Source organism: Pristis pectinata, chromosome 11 (assembly GCF_009764475.1).
Source record: "Pristis pectinata isolate sPriPec2 chromosome 11, sPriPec2.1.pri, whole genome shotgun sequence".
Classification (NCBI taxonomy): Eukaryota; Metazoa; Chordata; class Chondrichthyes; order Rhinopristiformes; family Pristidae; genus Pristis; species Pristis pectinata.
This window is the reverse complement of record NC_067415.1, coordinates 47,165,616-47,184,928: the sequence shown is the minus strand read 5'-3', so window position 1 is coordinate 47,184,928 and position 19,313 is coordinate 47,165,616. Positions and strand designations below refer to the sequence as shown.

Sequence of the window (19,313 nt, the reverse complement as noted above, 5' to 3'; positions counted from 1 at the left end):
GTATGCATCCACTGTTCTATCTGCTTCCAGCTCAATGGATGTCAGTTCTACCAGTTCTCACTGTGATGCTGTGCTCAAATAGAATCAGCATCCCAGTGGAACTCCCAGCCTTTGGATCAGTGGATGGGTCCCAATTACTATGAAATGATAAAATGAATTAGGAGCAGGGATAAGGCATTTAGCCCTCAGTCTGCTCATTATTTAGTAACATCATGATTGATCTGACTGGAACTTTAATGCTGCATTCCTGTCTACCCTGGTAATCTTTCAATCCCTTGCTTATCAAATAGTTATCTGGCTTCTCCTTTCCACGTAAGGCAACCTGCTTATTCAAGGTAAAATAGCTAGTCTAGTGAAACAGCTTCCAATGCATTAATGTTTTTTTGAATAAGGAGACTAATACTTAGTACTCCAGATGTGATATAAAATGTGCCCAATATACCTGAAGCATAACCTCCCTATATTTGCATTACATTCCCTCAGCAATAAATGAGAACATTTCCTAATTAATTGCAAACTGGCCCTTTGTGAATCATGCACTAGGACACCCTGATCCCTCTGCATCTTAGAGCTCTGCAATCTCACCATTTAGATAATACATGTTATTTTCAATTTTCTGCAAAACAGGACAACTTCACATTATTAATGGACTATATTTACTTTGCTAGATCTTTCTTCATTCACTTAATCTATCTATATCGCTTTGTAGCCTTCTTTTGTCCTCTTTACATCTTAATTTTCTACTTTCCTGATCCAGGAAGCAGCAGCCATAGTTGACCTGCGACATTTGGTAACTACATCTATTCACTACTGTTCAGATAAATTAGGAAGGGTTTGTTACTTGAGAGATAATTGAAAGCCTGGATGTAATTGGTTGCTCCCATTAGTCTCCCATTATGGCAGTGCATAAAAGCATTTGTAACTGTTATCAATGGTCCTTTGTTGAATAAGTCAGTCCTTTACCAGAACAAAGGATTGGAACCTTAAAATAATTTGAAGAGCTGGCTTTTCAGTCAGTCAGAAGTCAGTCAGTCTATTAGCATATCCTACTATCACAAGTTTTTGCTTTGTCTGAAGATTTAATTCCAAAGTTCATTTTTTCTGCTTTCCTTTCTCTTTTCAGTGACTTCAAATTATATTAAAAAAAACATGAAAAAAAACATTTTTCTCTGATTCCTCACCTCTAGTCATCCAAGAAACAATTTAAAATCTCCCAAGAGGGATGATCTAAACATACATATTTTAAAATCATTATATTTAGCTTCTAATAATAAAAAAAAACTGCTGGATATTTTTGACTGAGTTTCAGATCATGGTTTGGTTCTGAAGTGGGCTAAAATTGGCTGATCACTTAAGTAGTGCACATTATTGATAAGATATTTATATCAAAGGCTAATTTCAAATTTGAAGTAAAAGCTGCTATTTAAGTAAATTACTTACCTATACCACAGGTAACTCAGATATTGCCCAAATTATAGACTGTTTTAATACAACAGTGGCTAAGTCCATTGAAACACTGGAGAGCAAATAATGAATGCTCCTAATAGATGCTTTTTGAGATTGCAAGCTCATAGGTTGAATACAGAGGCTACATGTCAGATCTATTGATAAATGATTAGCAAAGGAACCATTGGGGTTACTAGGGTTACTATAGAAGTGGTGTTTTGACTTTTGGATTTTGTGTTAGAGTAAGGGAGCATAAATAAATGAAAATTAATTGTATATCCAGTAGGTAATTCAGAAGTAACTCCTTTGCTCGGGTGTGATAAGAATGTGGAATTCAAAACAAAAAGGACTCATTAAACAGTTTAGCAAGCTGCACAAGAGAGAAGGGAGTACATAGAAAGATATGCTGATAGAGCTAAATCAGAATCAGGTTTATTTTCACTGACATATATCGTGAAATTTGTTGTTTTGTGGCAGCTGTACAGTGCAAGACATAAAAATTACTACAAGTTACAACAAATAATAAATAAATAAATAAATAGTGCAAAGGAGGGAAAATGAGGTAGTGTTCATGGACTGTTCAGAAGTCTGATGATGGAGGGGAAGAAACTGTTCCTAAAATATTGAGTGTGGATCTACAGGCTCCTGTACCTCCTCCCTGATGGTAGCAATCAGAAGAGGGCATCTCCTGGATGGTGAGGGTCCTGCCCGTGGAGATGATTATGCCCGTGATGGAGCTGGCTGAGTCTACAACCCTCTTTCAATCCTGCACATTGGATCCTCCATACCAGGCTGTGATGCAACCAGCCAGAATGCTCTCCACCATACATCTGTAGACATTTGCGGGAGTTTTTGACGATATACCAAATCTCCTCAAACTCCAAATGAAATAGAGCCACTAGCATGTTTTCTTTGTGAGTACATCAATGTGTTGGGCCCAGGGTAGATCCTCTGAGATGTTGACGCCCTGGAACTAATCTGCTCCGCTGACCCTCCCAATGAGGACAGGTGTGTGTTCACCCAACTTCCCCTTCCTGAAGTCCACAATCAATTCCTTGGTCTTGCTGATGCTGAGTGCGAAGTTGTTGTTACGATACCACTCAACCACTCGACCTATCTCACTCCTATATGCCTCCTCGTTACCATCTGAGATTCTGCCAACAACAGTGGTGTCATCAGTTAATTTATAGATGGCATTTGAGCTGTGCGTAGCCATACATTCATGAGCGTAGAAAGAGCAGAGCAGTGGACTAAGCAATGGAAGAGGCTGAAGACCATTTCGGCCATATAGTCTTTACCTTTGCTATAGTTCAATAAAATTAAAGTATAATTATTTCCTTGGAAATAATCTCTAATTAAATAAATTACTAATAGCTTTGAATAGTAAGTTCATTATGGAAAATATTTATTTGTTTAATCACCATTATGGTCCATCATATAACTTCTCAAAATTCATTCTCTCTGAAATATCATTTGCCAGCAATCCTCAAACCGGAAGACTTCAGTTTTTCAAGCACTGTGTTTGCAAAACCTTTAGTAATTTGACCAACTAATAAGCTGTGTAACAACATTAGATCAAAGCATTGGCCAAGAATTTAAGAAAAGGGTAACAATGAGTATCAGTGTTCCCATTAATCATGGAGGAAAATTAACTTCAACGTTATGCACATGTTTCCAGTTAAAAGTTTAAGTTGAGAAGTTGTTGTCAGTCTCTGCTCATTCACTGGTACTTTATTGCAATCAATTTCAAAGCAGTTAGCAGAAATCAATTGGAAGATAGTTGTTCTCGGTCAGTTTACTATAAAGTAGCAACTGCATGTTATGCTCTGCTTACAAATTCTAGTTGCATTTAACAAAACTGAATTTCAATAGCTGAATGCAACATGTTTAGTATTAGTGACTGTGGACGTTAATTCCTAGACAACACTTTTTACATCAAGTCTTGCTGTTTATGAGAATTCTCCAATTCTCTATTTCCTCCAGTTTGTTCAGTCTGTTTGGTGATATCACTGTTGGTGAATGCCAGAACCCCTAAAGCCAACACATAATGCCAAATGATGTAATGGAAAAAGAATTCATGCCTCAGAAACCTTGATTGATAGCATTATTTGGAGGCTGATGAAGAATGCTTGATTGTTCACTCCAAAAATTGGGCAGTTTTGTTTGTAATGGCTCAATGCTCCTTCTACTCTGTGACAACCAATAAATACAGACTCCTGCATCCCATCTCTTCACATTGGAGACTGATCTTTCTGTTAGCTTTGAATCCCATTGAACTTTCATGTCATGTTTCTTCAAGTACTGGCTTCTAAACTCTCCTAAAAACCCTTTTCTCTGTCTCTGACATTGGTGTATCCCATGCTCTTGTCATGAGTTGTCCTTTTCGTTCATGCTAACGCCCTAAGAATTTTTAATCTTTTAATTTATGCAAAGTACAAAGGTATCCTTCTGTAAGTTAACAGTTGACTTTATTCATTCTATTCTCTCAGCAGAGAATGATGCTTTTATAGGAAGAGCAGTTACGTTCAAATGCAGAAGACCACCTGGGAATATGGCTACTTCCCTCCTGCACAGCCCATAACCCTTCTATGTGCCTATCTAAGAGCCTTTTAAATGTCCCTATTGTATCAGCCTCTACAACCACCCCCAGCAGTGCGTTCCAGGCACCTACCACTCTCTGTGTAAAGAATCTACCTCTGACATGTCCCCTGAACCTTCCTCCTCTGACCTTAAACGGATGTCCTCCAGTTTTTGCTGTTACTGCCCTGGGGAAAAGGTACCGGCTGTCCACTCTATCTATGCCCCTCATAATCTATCAAGTTGCCCCTCATTTTGTGTTGCTGCAAAGAGAAAAGCCCGAGTTTGCGCAATCTTTCCTCATTAGACATGTTCTCCAATCCAGGCAGCATCCTTGTAAATCTCCTCCGCACCCTCTCTAAAGCTTCCGCATCCTTCCCTAATGAGGTGACCAGAACTGAACACAGTACTCTAAGTGTGGTCTGACCAGAGTTTTACAGAGTTGCATCATTACCTCATAGCTCTTGAACTCAATCCCCTGAATAATGAATGCCAACACTGCACACACCTTAACCACCTTATCAGCTTGTGTGGCAACTTTCAGGGATCTATGAACTTGGACCCCAAGATCCCTCTGTTCCTGCACACTGCTCAGAATCCTGCTATTAACCATGTACTCCGTCCTCATGTTCGTTCTTCCAAAGTGTATTATTTCACACTTTTCCAGATTGAACTCCATCTGCCACTTCTCCACTCAACTCTGCATCCTGTCTATGTCCTATTGTAATCTACCACAACCTTCTAAACTATCCACAACCCCTCCAACCTTCGTGTCATCCACAAACTTACTAACCCGTCCCTCCACTTCCTCATCCAAGTCATTTATAAAAATTGCAAAGAGCAGGGGTCCCAGAACAGATCCATGGGGAATACTACTAGACACCAACTTCCAGGCAGAATATTCTCCATCTACTACCACCCACTGCTTTCTGTAGGCAAGCCAATTCCAAATGCACGCAGTCAAGTCTCCGTGGATCCCATACCTCATGACTTTCTGGGTGAGCCTACCATGGGGAACCTTGTCAAACGCTTTACTAAATTCCATATACACCACATCCATCACTCTACCTTCATCTATTTGTTTTGTCACCTCCTTGAAAAACTCAATCAGGCTCGTGAGGCATGAACTTCCCCTCACAAAGCCTTGCTGACTATCCCTAATAAGACTATGTTTCTCTAAATGCTCGTAAATCCTGTCCCTAAGAATCCTCTCCAAGAGCTTGCCCACCACTGACATAAGACTCACTGATCTATAATTCTCAGGATTTCTTGAACAAGGGAATTTCTGGTACCACCCCTGTGGCGAGGGACGATGCAAATATCATCGTTAAAGCACCAGCAATCTTTTCCCTTGCCTCCCGTAGTAACCTGGGGTATGTCCCGTCCTGTCCCAGGGACTTATCTATCCTAATGTTTTTCAGAAGCTCCAACACTACCTCTTTCTTAACCTCAACATGCTCCAGCATATTAGCCTGTTCTACGCTGACCTCACATTCTTCAAAGTCCCTCTCCCTAGTGAATCTTGAAGCAAAATATTCATTGAGGACCTCCCCTATCTCCTCCGCCTCCAGGCACGTTTTCCCCTTTATCCCTGAGCGGTGCTACCCTTGCTCTAGTCATCCTCCTGTCCCTCACATACATATAGAATGCCTTGGGGTTTTCCTTAATTCTACTGACTAAGGCCTTCTCATGTCCCCTTCTAGTTCTCCTAAGTCCCTTCTTAAGCTCCTTCCTGGCTACCTTATAATTTTCCAGACCCCTGCTTGATCTTTACTTCCTAAAACTCAAGTATGCTTTCTTCTTCCTCTTGACTAAATATTTCACCTCTCTTGTCAACCATGGTTACTTTACCCTACCATCCTTTCCCTGTCTCAGTGGGACAAACCTATGCAGAACTCTATGCAAGTGTTCCCTAAATAGCCTCCACATTTCTTCTGTGCATTTCCCTGAGAACATCTGTTCCCAATTTATGCTCCCAAGATCCTGCCTAATACTGTTGTAATTAGCACTCCCCCACTTAAAAATTTTCCCATATCGTTTTCTCCTATCTCTGTCCATGGCTATGAGGGAGGTCAAGGAGTTGTGGTCACTATCTCTGAGATGCTTGCCCACCGACAGGTCTGTCACCTGACCAGGTTCATTGCCTAGTACTGGATCCAGGATGGCCTCTCCTCTATTCAGCCTGTCCACATACTGTGTCAGGAATCCTTCCTGGACACACCTAATAAATTCTGCCCCATCTAAACCTTTAGCACTAATGAGGTGCCAATCAATATTAGGGAAGTTGAAATCTCCCATGACAACAAACCTGTTATTTTTGGACCTTTCCAAAATCTGCCCACTTATCTGCTTCCCAATGTCCTGGTGGTTACTGAGGGGCCTATAGAATACTTCCAATAGAGTGATCGCTCCCTTCCTGCTTCTAACTTCTGCCCATACTGACTCAGTACACGATCTCTCCACAAGATCCTCCTTTTCTGCAGCTGTGATACTATCCCTGATTAGCAATGCTGCCCCCTCTTTCCACCTTTTACCTCCCTCCCTGTCCATTTTGAAACATCTAAACCCAGGAACATTAAGTAGCCAATCCCTCCTTGTGACAGCCAAGTCTCTGTAATAGCCACAGCATCATAATTCCATGTACTGATCCATGCTCTGAGTTCATCACCCTTATTCTTAATACTTCTCACATTAAAGACATTTCAACCCATCCAACTGACTGCGTTTAATACCTATCCACTGTCTATCCTTCCTCACAGTCTCCCTGTATAATGCATCTACCTTTACACCAACTGCTCCATCATCTGACCTAACACTCTGGTTCACATCCCCCTGCCAACCTAGTTTAAACCCTCCCTAACAGCTCTAGCAAACATACCCACAAGGACATTGATCCCTCTTGAGTTTAGGTGTAACCTTTCCCTTTTGTACCGGTCAGAAGAGATCCCAGTAATCCAGAAATCTGAAACTCTGCCCTCTGCACCAGCCATGCATTCATCTGCCATATCTTTCTATTCTTACCCTCACTGGCTCGTGGCGCAGGCAACAATCCAGAGATTACCAACCTTGAGGTCCTGATTTTTAGCTTCCTTCCTAACTCCCTACATTCCCTCTTCAGGACCTCTTCCCTTTTCCTACCTATGTCATTGGTACCAATGTTGACCACATCTTCTGGCTGCTCTCCCTCTCCCTTAAGAATGCTGTGGACTCAATCTGAGACATCTCTGACCCTGACATTGGGGGGGCAACATACCATCCGGGAGTACCATTCTCGTCCACAGAATCTCCTATCTATTCCTCTAACCAATGAATCCCCTATCACTAGCGCAGTCCTCTTCTCACATCACCCCCCCCCACCCCCCCCCACCCACTTCCCTTCTGTACCACAGAGTCAGATTCAGTGCCAGAGACCTGGCCGCTGTGGTTTTCCCCTAGTAGATCATCCCCCCCAGCAGTATCCACAATGATATACTTGTTATTGAGGGGAATGGTCACAGGGGCACCCTGACCTGAGACTGCCTATTCCCTTTTCCTCCCCTAACGGTCACCCAGCTACCTGCATCTTGCAACCTAGGTGTTACTGCGTCCTGGTAACTCCTGTCTATTATCTCCTCAGTTTCCCAAATGATCCAGAGTTCATCTAGCTCTAGCTCCAGTTCCCTAACACAGTCTGTAAGGAGCTGCAGCCAGATGCACTTCTCACAGGTATCGTCGTCCGGGACACTGGAGGTCTCCCTGATTTCCAACATCCTGCAAGAGGAGCAAACTACTGCCCTGCCTGCCATTCCCAGTGCTCTAAACTGCGCAATAAGAAAAAAGAAACGAGCCTCACCTTACCTTCCGCTCACTTACTCCACCTCTTCACCCTGAAGCCTCAATATCTCACTCTTACACTGAGCCACTCACACAATGGCCGCTCCACAATGGCTGCTCCACTTGAGCTTACCTTCTTTTTATTGGCTGCTGCTGCCCAATTAGCTCGAGACTTGCTCTTTAAACTGCTTCCCACTCTCGCTCTCATTCCTGTAAAATGAAAACTTACCAGCAACGAGACTTGCTCTCCAAACTGCTTCCCGCTCTCGTTTCTGTAAAATGAAAACTAATCAACAATGAGACTTGCTTCCAAGCTGTTTCCTGCTCTTGCTCTCGATCCTGTAAAAAACTAAGATGTTAGTTAAAAACTAAGATACTATGTTCTTTTTTTTCTCCAGATCAAAAGCACGGCCTGTATTCATACCTGACTCAGCAAGATGCTTTGTAGATGTGAAATAGAATATTCTGCATATTATTCAAGTTAAAACTAAGACTATCAGAGTTAAGTAATCAAATGATATTTGAAACAGCATGAATAGGGTAGGTAGGAATTCAAGAGAGGAGGGAAATTGGCCAAAGACGCAGAAATCCCTGCTTTCTTAAAAAGGGATAAAAGTAAAAAATATGATTCCAAATTTTATGTCAGGTGACTAGGTTATCTGGCCTCTGCCAGAATTGTTGCTTGAGAACCAAGGCAGACATCTGCTGACAATGGGAGAGAAAAGTATTTGGCTGTGCAGTTGACACTAGTGCACTTTTATATGACATTCACAGAACCAGCCAAAGAACATCTGAGTAAAAATATGCTCAGGAATTGCTTTCAGTCAACCATGAGTAGTTTGTACTATGCAGTTGTTGATCTTGTAAATACTACAGGAACACCACATCGCTCAAGCATCTGAATAGAAATCAAAGAGAGTCTGTACAGAAATGCAGAGAGAACAATTTTACAATTAATAGGCCATTGCAAGGTTTCAATGTTTATCAATACTATTGAAATTCCACAAATCTAAAGTACTTGTTAAAAATGTGAACAAAAGTATTCTCGCGTGTGAAGTCAAAGATTCATAGGCAAAACTTGGGATAAAAAGTACCTGATTTTATTTAGAAGCAAATTATAATTTTCCCAATTGGATAATCATTACTGTAGTAACAGATAAACTGCTTACTAAGGAAAGAAATAAAAGTATTTATGTTGAGAATCTTCTATGTAGTTACTACTGCAAAAGAAGATAAAGCATCATTTCTGAAACTGTTCAGCTACACATTTAATTTTTACAGCAAGACTCAGCAAAAGATCATGGCTTAATACTTATTTTGGATTCACAATGCACATGACCTCACAGTTGCTGTTCCATGCACCCACATCCTATCCCCACAATCACAAGCTCCTGTCTGAGATGTACAGATCACAATGCACTGTCAGTGTCATGAGGTAGAGAGGGCAATAAATGGCAGATACTAAGCTCTGCCCCTTGACCGCCCTGATAACCTTTTGACAACTCACAATACCAGAAGGCCTTTCCTACTATTTCCAAATATCTCTGGTGATAGTTAGAAAAGCATTAACATTAAGTAAAATAATTTAAAAGAAACAAACCACTTAATTTGTTAATTAAGGTCAGAAATCCCATGAAATAGAACAGGGCCATGCTTAGATGTGCCAGCCATGATAGGGTAAAGCTGAGGAACACATATGAAGTGCATTCAATTCCTTGGCCCAGCAAGTTGTAGAATGGCCTTTGATACCGTGGTGATTGGGCAGAGCAAGAGGTAAGATGTGTCGTGTCTAAACTCTAGCACACTCTATACTTTTGTGCTGAAGTCTGCAAGCATGGAAATTTAGAAAGCACTGATGTTCACACTGCAACTAGTTAACACTTCTCTAAGGCACTACTAACTGGCATGAACAAGGCCATTCACTCTGTTTTTCTTTCTGTCTATCCACACTTGCTGCCTGACCTGCTGAGTATTTCATCATTTTCTGTTTTATTTGAGATATCCAGCATTTGAAGCATTTACTTGTGGAGAATCTTAAAGGACTCTGTTGTCCCAATGATGAGTTAATGGTGTTTAGAAGGAGGCTTTGCTGACATACCAAGGTATCATAAAGACTCTCTCAGGATTGAGAACTGCTCTTCTGGATATTGCTATTGGCAACAGGAGAAAAGTGGACCACACCTAAGTGGCGAAAAATTCTGGAGAAATGCTCCACACAAAAACTGGAACACTTAGCCTATTTCTGAGAGGGTGGGAAAGACCCTCTGTGGGAAGGAGAAGGATTTGATTTTATAGTTGAAACATTCTAGTCCTGCAGGATTGCAAATTTCCCCTCTGTATAAATTACCTGTGTGGTTTCCTGAAAATGGAATGTTAAGAAGGGAACTGGCCACATTTGGAGCCTTCTCAGTCCTTGTCACCAGGGATTGAATATATTAATTTGATGACAAACGATATAAAGAATGAGTGAAGAGTAGGGACAAGAAAATGGACAAAGATGATGAAAAACAGAGATATCAGGATGAGAATCTAAGAGGAAATCAGGGAATGTAAGAGTTTCACAAGGAATGAGAAGAAAGAAAAGGATTTGAGGAGGAAGAAATGTTCAGCAGTAACCCAAAAATGCTTCATGAATTGAGTTATGCTGGGATGATTTATGAATTATGTTGCAATTGATCTCACTGAAATGTTAATATCCTCTAAGACAATGTTTTAAACACCTTCTTCAGTGCAATAACATTGGAATAAACTGGGCAAGTCACCTGATAAATGTCACATGACCAATCACCACACTTGCAAGTATAACATGACCAGAAGGACGTATGAACCTACTGAAACAAATGGCTTCTTGACTTTTATTAAATGCTATCAAATTATTGTATAAATGTAAGCAAACAATGTTAATTTTAAAATGCGGACTGAATTATAACCTTGGTCCATATATTTCAGTCCTTCTCATCCCTTTAATCAGAATATTACACTTAATCTTAACTTCTTGATTATAAACCTCAAGGAAGTCTATGAATATGTATAAATTTAGGGGAATATTCAGATAATTTCAGAAGCAAGTGACATTGCTGCTGTTTCCCTGTCTGTTATATATATAATAGAATGAACCACAATCACTGTACAATCCTTACAAAGACACCTTAGAGCCCTTATATTTTGAAGCAATGTTGGGTACATATTGACAGGAGTATGAACTGACAATTTTTAATTTAGTCATAAAAATTAAACACTAACATCTGCAGTACCAAACTTGCAACTTCTGCTTGTAGTACCTTTATTTTCAGATTATTTGCTCCCTTAAGCATTTATTATCCCATCCTCTAGTCCAATTTCCTGTGAGGAGCATATTCAAATTCAAATTGGTCTTCCATTTCCTAGCATATTATATTCCAACTGAATGAATCACAAAGAAGTGATGATGATCCCGTCTTACGTGCTCAAAACGATGAGTAAGATATCTTGATTGGTCACATGTACATCGAAACACAAAATGAAATACATCTTTTTGCGTAGAATGTTCTGGGGGCAGCCCACAAGTGTTGCCATGTTTCCGGCGCCAACATAGCATGCCCACAAGTTCCTAACCCGTACATCTTTGGAACGTGAGAGGAAATCGGAGCACCCGGAGGAAACCCATGCAGACATGGGAAGAATGTGCAAACTCCTTACAGACAGTGGCCGGAATCGAACCTGGGTCGCTGGCACTGTAATAGTATCACGCTAACTGCTACACTACCGTGCCTGCCGTTATTAAGGGGTATTGGAGATTTCAAATAGAATCCAAACTTTACCATACATTTCAAATGGTGCACCGAGATACAAAGGCATCAAACCTTTGTTGTTTATACGAAAATCCACTGAACGTATCCAATTTGGAGAACATGTTAGCTTCAGCAAACCATGACTTAATTGCTCCTCATGCACATTATTAGTCATTCTCTTTGTTCAGATTACAGGCATTAAGCAGCACACATATCTGCCTCATAAAGCATAAAAATACAGATGCTGAAAATGTGTAGTGAAAACAAAATAAAAAATTGCAAATACTCAGCAGATCACAATCAGGTTCAGATTTATTATCACAGATGATGTGAAATTTGTTGTTTTGTGGCAGCAGTACAGTGCAAACACAAACAAATACTGCAAATTACAAAAATGAATAAATAGTGCAAAAAATGGAATAATGAGTCAGTGTTCATGGACCATTCAGAACTCTGATGGCGGGGGGACAGAGCTGTTTTTGTGTGTGGCTACCTCCTCCCCAATGATAGCAATGAGAAGAGGGCATATCCCGGATGGCGAGGGTCCTTAATGATGGATGCCACTTTCTTGAGGCACCGCCTCTTGAAGATGTCCTTGATGGTGGGGAGAGTTGTGCCTCTGATGGAGCTGCTGAGTATACAACCCTCCAAAGCCTCTGTTGATCATGTGTATTGTGATGCAACCAGTCAGAATGCTCCCCACTATACATCTATCACAGTTTGTAAGAGTCTTTGGTGACATACCGAATCTCCTCAAAGCCCTAACAAAGTAGAACCGCTGGCATGCCTTCTTTATGATTGCATCAATGTGTTGGGCCCAGGATAGATCCTCCGAGATGTTGATGCCAAGGAACTTAAAGCTGTTCACCCTTTCCGCTACTGACTCTTAATGAGGACTGGTGTGTGTTCTCCTGACTTCCCCTTCCTGAAGTCCACAACCAGTTCCTTGGACTTGTTGGCATTAAGTGCGAGGTTGTTGTTGCGACACCACTCAATCAGCTGATCTACCTCACTCCCGTACACCTCCTCGTTGCCATCTGAGATTCTGCCAACAACAGTGGTGTCATTGTCCAATTTACAGATGGCGTTTGAGCTGTGCTTAGCCACACAGTCATGAGTGTAGAGAGAGTAGAGCAGTGGGCTAAGCACACATCCTTGAGGTGCGCCTGTATTGATTGTCTGTGAGGAGGAGAGGTTATTTCCGATCTGCACTGACTGTGGTCTCCCAATAAGGAAGTCAAGGATCCAGTTGTAGAGGGAGGTACAGAGGCCCAGATTTTGAAGCTTGGTTTTGAAGATTAGGCAACACCTAACATTTCAGAGCTAGGAAAATTAGAAATCAAACATGTTTTATGTTGCAGAGAACAGAGAAAGTATGGAGAGAACAAAGTAAACAACAGTGATGGGTTGGAAATCAAGAGAGTTTGTATGACGCAGGTGGTAGTGGTGGTGCTGACGGGGGGGGGGGGGGTGATGAGGGCTTGTTAATTGGAGTTGATCTGACTGTAGATCGACATGAATGAGCCCAAAAAAAGCAAGGCTGGACATGTGAAATATAAAATTCATATTCTAATAACAAGGATGAGAAAGATCAAAATATATAGACCAGGGTTATAATTCAGTCCACATTTTAAAATTAAAATTGTTTGCTTACAATACAATAATTTGGAAATCTGAAATAAAAGACAATGCTGGAGATGTCCAATAGGCTAGGCAGCAACTAAAAAGAGAGAAAAATATAATTAATCTTCCAGGTTGATGACCTTTTATCAAAATTGGCCAATGCTGATACAAACGGGAAAGATTAGTTATTTGAAATTATTGAATTCAATGTTCAGTCCTGTACCTTGCCTCATCAGAAGATGAGGTACATTTCCTCAAGCTCACATTGTTTTTTTCTATCTGTCTGGTGATTCATGCACATTCATTATGGAATTATCCCATGTTGTGGGCTCAAATATTGCTGCAAATATCCTGATTCCGTGCACTTCAGTGGCATTTTGATTTGGAGGTCATTGGAGAACAAAAAGCTCCTTTTTGCCATGTTCATGTTGTATTGTCTTATCCTATATTGTTTCAACAAATAGCTGAAGCTTTTGGAATAAAACATTACACTCAGTGAGCCCTAACTTTGCACAATAAAGCTGAGGTATCTTTGGTGTAAGCATTTTGGGCAACTGCATCCAATACATGGTTAATTGCTTCTTTCACATTCTTTCAACTCTGGCGTATCAGTAGAGGTAACATTAAGCAATGCATTTCAATTCTTTGTTTTGTATTTTGTTGCCACTGTACATTGAACCATTCCTAGTACCTCACTTACTGTGAATGCTTTCAGTTTAAATATGGTGACTTGTTCTCTAGGCTTTTATCTTTCCCATGATAATTATAATATATCCTGCACCTAGCCTCAGGCTTATGACATTGCCATCAAGTCCCTTGGGTTCCATCCAGTGCTTCTGCTGTACTAACAACACGTGTTATATCTATAGAAACTGCTTTTCTTCATGTTCAAGAGTTTACACAGAATTTACTTTGCTGCTGTTGGTGGTACTTCAGACACAGTGATAATCTGATAGTTCTTTCAATTTTCAAAGTCGTTTTTCACTTTTCTTAGAAGGTGAATGCAAATGTAATCACATCTAAAGTAGCTAAAAGCAAATTTACCTGTATAATTTTCAACTTCTGTAATGGGAAGACCTTTATCTTGAAACTGCTTTATATCAATAAACAGCTGTTAAACTGGCAGACAGAAGAATTTCGTAAAGGAATGCTAAATGTTTTAATGCTAATATTCAAGATCTATCATGTATACTGATTTCTAAATTAATATAACAACTCAATGATCAAACAGAGATCCTGCGTCTCTGTATACGGGTAATGGATATGCCAGGGTCCTCGTTTGATTTCCTTTAGTAGGATGGAGATAAATATACTGTCATTCCTCTATTTATAAAACTGTAATGATTTAATGAGGTGTAAACAAATATATGTCTGAAATACAAGTAATAGAATAATACCTCTTACTATTTTCCTCAGAGCATCATAGGTAACAAAATCACCCAATCCAAAACTGATCCTTGATAAATATTCCATAGCAGTCCTTGAGCTCTTAGTTTCATATCACTGTCAGGTTCTGAGTCCCCACTGACAGTCATAATGGCAGTCTCACACTTATGGTTCAAAATCCTTTAAAGTTACACCATAAGTGTCTAGCTAAAGGGTCCTGGTTAATCTATGGTGCATGATGTTACATGCACCATAGTTTCACCATCCAAAGAATCACCAATATAGAGAACCCAAAGAAGGTGGCAATAAACAGAAGCGAAGAGATGAAGAGGTAACAAGGTTCATGAGTATCATTGAAGATACAACTGCTAAGAATCTTTGCTAGATGCCCAATCAGTGTCAGTCTCCCAAACCATACAAAAATGAGCATGATTGATGATAACGTACAGGCTTTGCTAAAAGTCATGGTGGCTTGATTTACTATTTTCCTTTTATTCAGGTTTTCGCTCAAACTCTTGTGCATACCACCAAGCATAAAATCTGCCATAAACAATTAAATTTCAGAGCTCTTTAGAATGTAATCTTCAAAACAAAATAGCACTTAAAAATGTTCCTTTATATACATGTGTGACAGCTTGGAGCAGTATCTTTTAATTATGGTGTAAATGGGCTCATCACACAATAAATAAGCAATGTATCCAGTTGACATAGGAGTATTCGTTCATTCATTCATCAGTTTTCCTGTCCCTGGTCTTAGTGTGCATTATCCAAAATCTCAAGCAACCTTTCTCAGCACATGTAAACTTCAGCCCATCTTAATGCTATTATTTTAAACATACTTCAGCGCAGGGTTTGGCATCCTATGGCCTCCACTTGTGTGACATGTGTTCTGCATCTTACCAGGTGATTCTCCGGCTACAGGAGAATATGCTATAGTCTAACTCTTAGTCTAATGAAAGCTCCAATAAAAGTCCTTGAGAGTTTTTGGATTGCACTGGCTCTCAAGCTGTGTGAGTTGGGTCCTGAAATGGCCCAGTCTCTACATCTATTACTTCTGAAGTTATGACATTGCTCATCCTGTCTGCTTTCTGAATATCTATATTTCTGCAAACTGGAAGGAGATTGTGAGAGCATCTTGATGTGTGGTCTTCCTGAGAGATTGAAATATCATTATTGCCCATGTTCTTCATGTTTCACTTGTTCAGCACAGACACCACATGCTTACAGATTCATATGTGACAACATCTATTCATCCACTTTTCAAGTCTACCAAAGCTGACTAAGAGGTCAGTTGCATATTAGAGCCAAAGGCATCCAAAGCAGAGAGGTTCAGATTTGGAGAAAGAGCAAAATATTTAATGCCAGGCAATGACTTAGTGATAGAAAAAGAAAGATATTACTAATTCTAAACACTAGACAAGCTCTTTCGAAGCCATCTTTTGCTATTTCTATGGCCTTTCAACCTATTATAATCAGAGAAACTTCTGTGTATGGGTCAACTGATAGAGATAGTTCCTTCTTCAATGTGAGTTCACTGGTTTTGTGCGATTCAGTGTCCTCTTGCAAACCCATCCCTGCAAAGCCCATCCACAGATATCATTCTGCAACACTAGCTGGAAGAATCTGTAGTATGTCTGGATATACTTAAGGATACCTACAGAGATATAGCACTGCTGGAAAGACATAACAAAGTACTGCACAACAGTATGAAAATAAAGCAAAATTACATGTATTTGTCATTGTGTGTTCATGACATGTAACATGACTTATTTGAACACATCAATGTATGCATGGACACTGATGAAATATTAGTGCTGCATATTGCACACACAAAATTTTACAATATACAAATAAGACAAAAACAACCAGAAATTAATTTTTAACTGATGACATTGCAAGAATGCAGATGGTGAGCAATAAAAAATGCTGACATACTTTGAAACAAGTGTGCAATTGTTCACAAAGTTTGTGATGACTGTGAAGTAGATAGGCTTTTCCATTTTATTACAAATTTCTCATTCAGCCTTCAAATTAAGCCCATCTACTTGTACAATTAATAGGCTTTATGAATACTATTCACTTTGTATATAATTTTTTACATATAGTAAATTACTTGCTGCATTATTCTATCTCCACAGCACAACTTGAACCAGAGCAGTACCCTGTCCCACTGGTGACTGTAAGACTGTTACATGTTACGTGTTACATAACCACTCTAATTGTCAGAGCAACACAAAGAGAGCAAAAGCATGCTGGATCATTTCCAATGTAGGGGTAAATAATGAAAACTAAGGAATTACATTGCCAAATATTCAAGGCTGTTAGACATGTTATATTGGGAAGTAAACAAAATATTTGTGTCACAAGGATTCATATAACACAATAGCTGAAGAGTAAAACTTTGGTTCTTGGATTGTCTTTTAGAAATGTATGATTTTGGTAAAGTAATTCATTATATCCTTCTTTCTACCCCTCACCCACCCCTTGTAAAAATATTTTGTTTTCTACACTTGCTCCACCAGCCGAGGAGCAGGCACGTGGATCCAATGGCCCGCAATTGTCTTAGGATTTGCTTCCAGAGTTGTACAACGGGTCAGTGAAAGATTGCTCCAGGAAGGCAAGACAGGAGGGCCCTCAGGGAGGATCCGACACAGTCGTTACCATAGCTGAAGGGCGGTGAGGTGATCTGGATGTAGCATCTAACGGGCCCGCTGCAATATTTGCCGGAAGAATGTCACTACCACCCCCCCACCCCCGCCCCCCGCACCCCCCCCCCCCCCCCCCGCCCCCACCCGCCCCCCCCCCGCCCCCCCGCCCCACCCACCCCCCCCCCCCGCCCCCGCCCCACCCACCCCCCCCCCCCCCGCCCCCGCCCTTCCAAGCTGGACCAAATAATTGTGCACATTTTTATTTCAGCTGAAGCGGCTTAGACCTATAACAGACACAAAATCCACATTCGAACTAAATTCACATTGCCATTGAGTTCCTTCTTTACTGAATGCAAAGTTTAAAAACTAGCTAGTCAGTGTCGTGTTAACAGTGATGCGCGACTGTTGAGCTCGGTATTTCACAACAAGTTTGCAGAGAGCATCGACTGTAACCCCGCTGTGTTGGTAAGCACAGCCTAACTTACCGGTGTTTCTCAGTTTTTTATTTCTGAAGACGGCCACGATAACAAGGAAGTTGCCCAGGATGTCCACGGCCGTGGTGAAGATCAGAACGCTGGACAGCGCAGTAACTGCCCAGGCGGGGCGGGGAGTCCCTTCCAACGTGGGAGCCCGGGCGAAAGCCGAGTAATTCCTCAGAGAGACATTCTCTGGCATGTCTGGAAGTTCCTGCCGCACGTCCGACAGTTTTGGCAGGGTGAGAGGAAAGCGAAAGAAAACTTCTAAATATAGCAAAACCTTTTCTGCCTTGTTGCCATTTGGAAGAGACTGACCTCGCTGGTGAGGCGAGGGTTTTAATGCGTGGAGAGGTGTTATGCCAGCTAGTTATGTATTCACTATTGATGAATTCGAAGTGGGCGTGTCCGCCTACCTCTTATCTCCCCGAATGCCTATCTATCGGTTCTCTGCCCGTCGAGAGGGTGAATTAAGGACAGTAACCTGGCGGCGGAACGGCAGCAAGAATCCTCTGGAGCTGTCACTCTCGTCTGACCGTCTGGCCTCTACCAAAGCGACGGGGCAGCGACTCTCTCAGTACTAACAATTAGCATGCGAGCTCCCGGCCTCCAGACCACAGTATCCAAGTCGATTCTGTTAGTTAGGAAAGAATTTCACGCGTGGGCATCGTCCGCGTACCTAGATGCTGGAGTGGACACAAGGAACGGAGGATGAGTGAAGGAATGCGGAGAGTGATGTACACACCACTCCTACCCCCCAGTACTACTGTCAATGTCACACCGCGTGGAATGGGGTTACATTTATAACACTAACCGCAGTACTCACGAATTTAAACATTCACTTCCAAAACTGTCACCAGATCCGAACAAAATCTTCTTCCACAGAAGCGGGGAGGTTTGACAGATACAATTGTGCGTGAATGGGTGAGATAAAACGACCGGTCTATTTGCTCACCCGGTGCAGCTTGCTCCAGTCCCGGTACAGGTAGTACGGTCACACTCAGCTCCCCCCATCTCCCCCCACCACCACCCACTCTTCTGGTTTACGGCGCTCTTTGGCGGGGCAGAAACCATGCATGGTGTTTAATGTGGTTTGCTGCTCCAGAATGAATTCTACTGGCTCGACCGCCTCACATTGAGGGGGATGTAAACCAGTGAAATATACCCGAGCTGAAATAGGGCCCCTGGGGCTAATGCTTTAAAGTTCTTCTTAGGGTTTGAGAGGGATGATTTAGAGCAATAAGTAATTGGTCTGAACTCTTGGAAAGGGTGCTGGGCGGCTTTTGAATGAGTTTTCAAATCGTTACTTCGGGTTCCTTCTTTGAAAGATGTTCCTTAAAACTTAACACTTTGATCAAGGATTTATGTTTCGGTGACGGATCTTGTTCTGATAACACGTGTGAAGCTCCTTAGGACATATTGTCATGTACGGCATTGTATAACTGCAAGTTGTTGAATGCAACAGTGGCAACCTGCATTTCGGTAGAGTTAATAAAAGAGAGAAAGGGTCCCCAAGGAGCTTCACTGGAGAATCAACGGAGAATAACTTCTCGCAGGTTTTCCGAGGCTGCTGGAGG

General features: G+C 41.2%; 1 protein-coding gene across 1 annotated transcript in view; it reads right to left on the bottom strand.

Annotated features, from left to right (window-relative positions):
• The window catches only part of mtnr1bb (melatonin receptor 1Bb), a 54,308-nt gene extending 36,370 nt beyond the window's left edge, over window positions 1-17,938 (bottom strand). The window contains exon 1 of the mRNA XM_052026558.1: window positions 17,749-17,938. Coding sequence (XP_051882518.1) covers window positions 17,749-17,938 — 190 coding nt within the window. The remainder of the gene's footprint in view (window positions 1-17,748) is intronic.
• Window positions 17,939-19,313: the final 1,375 nt, after the last annotated feature.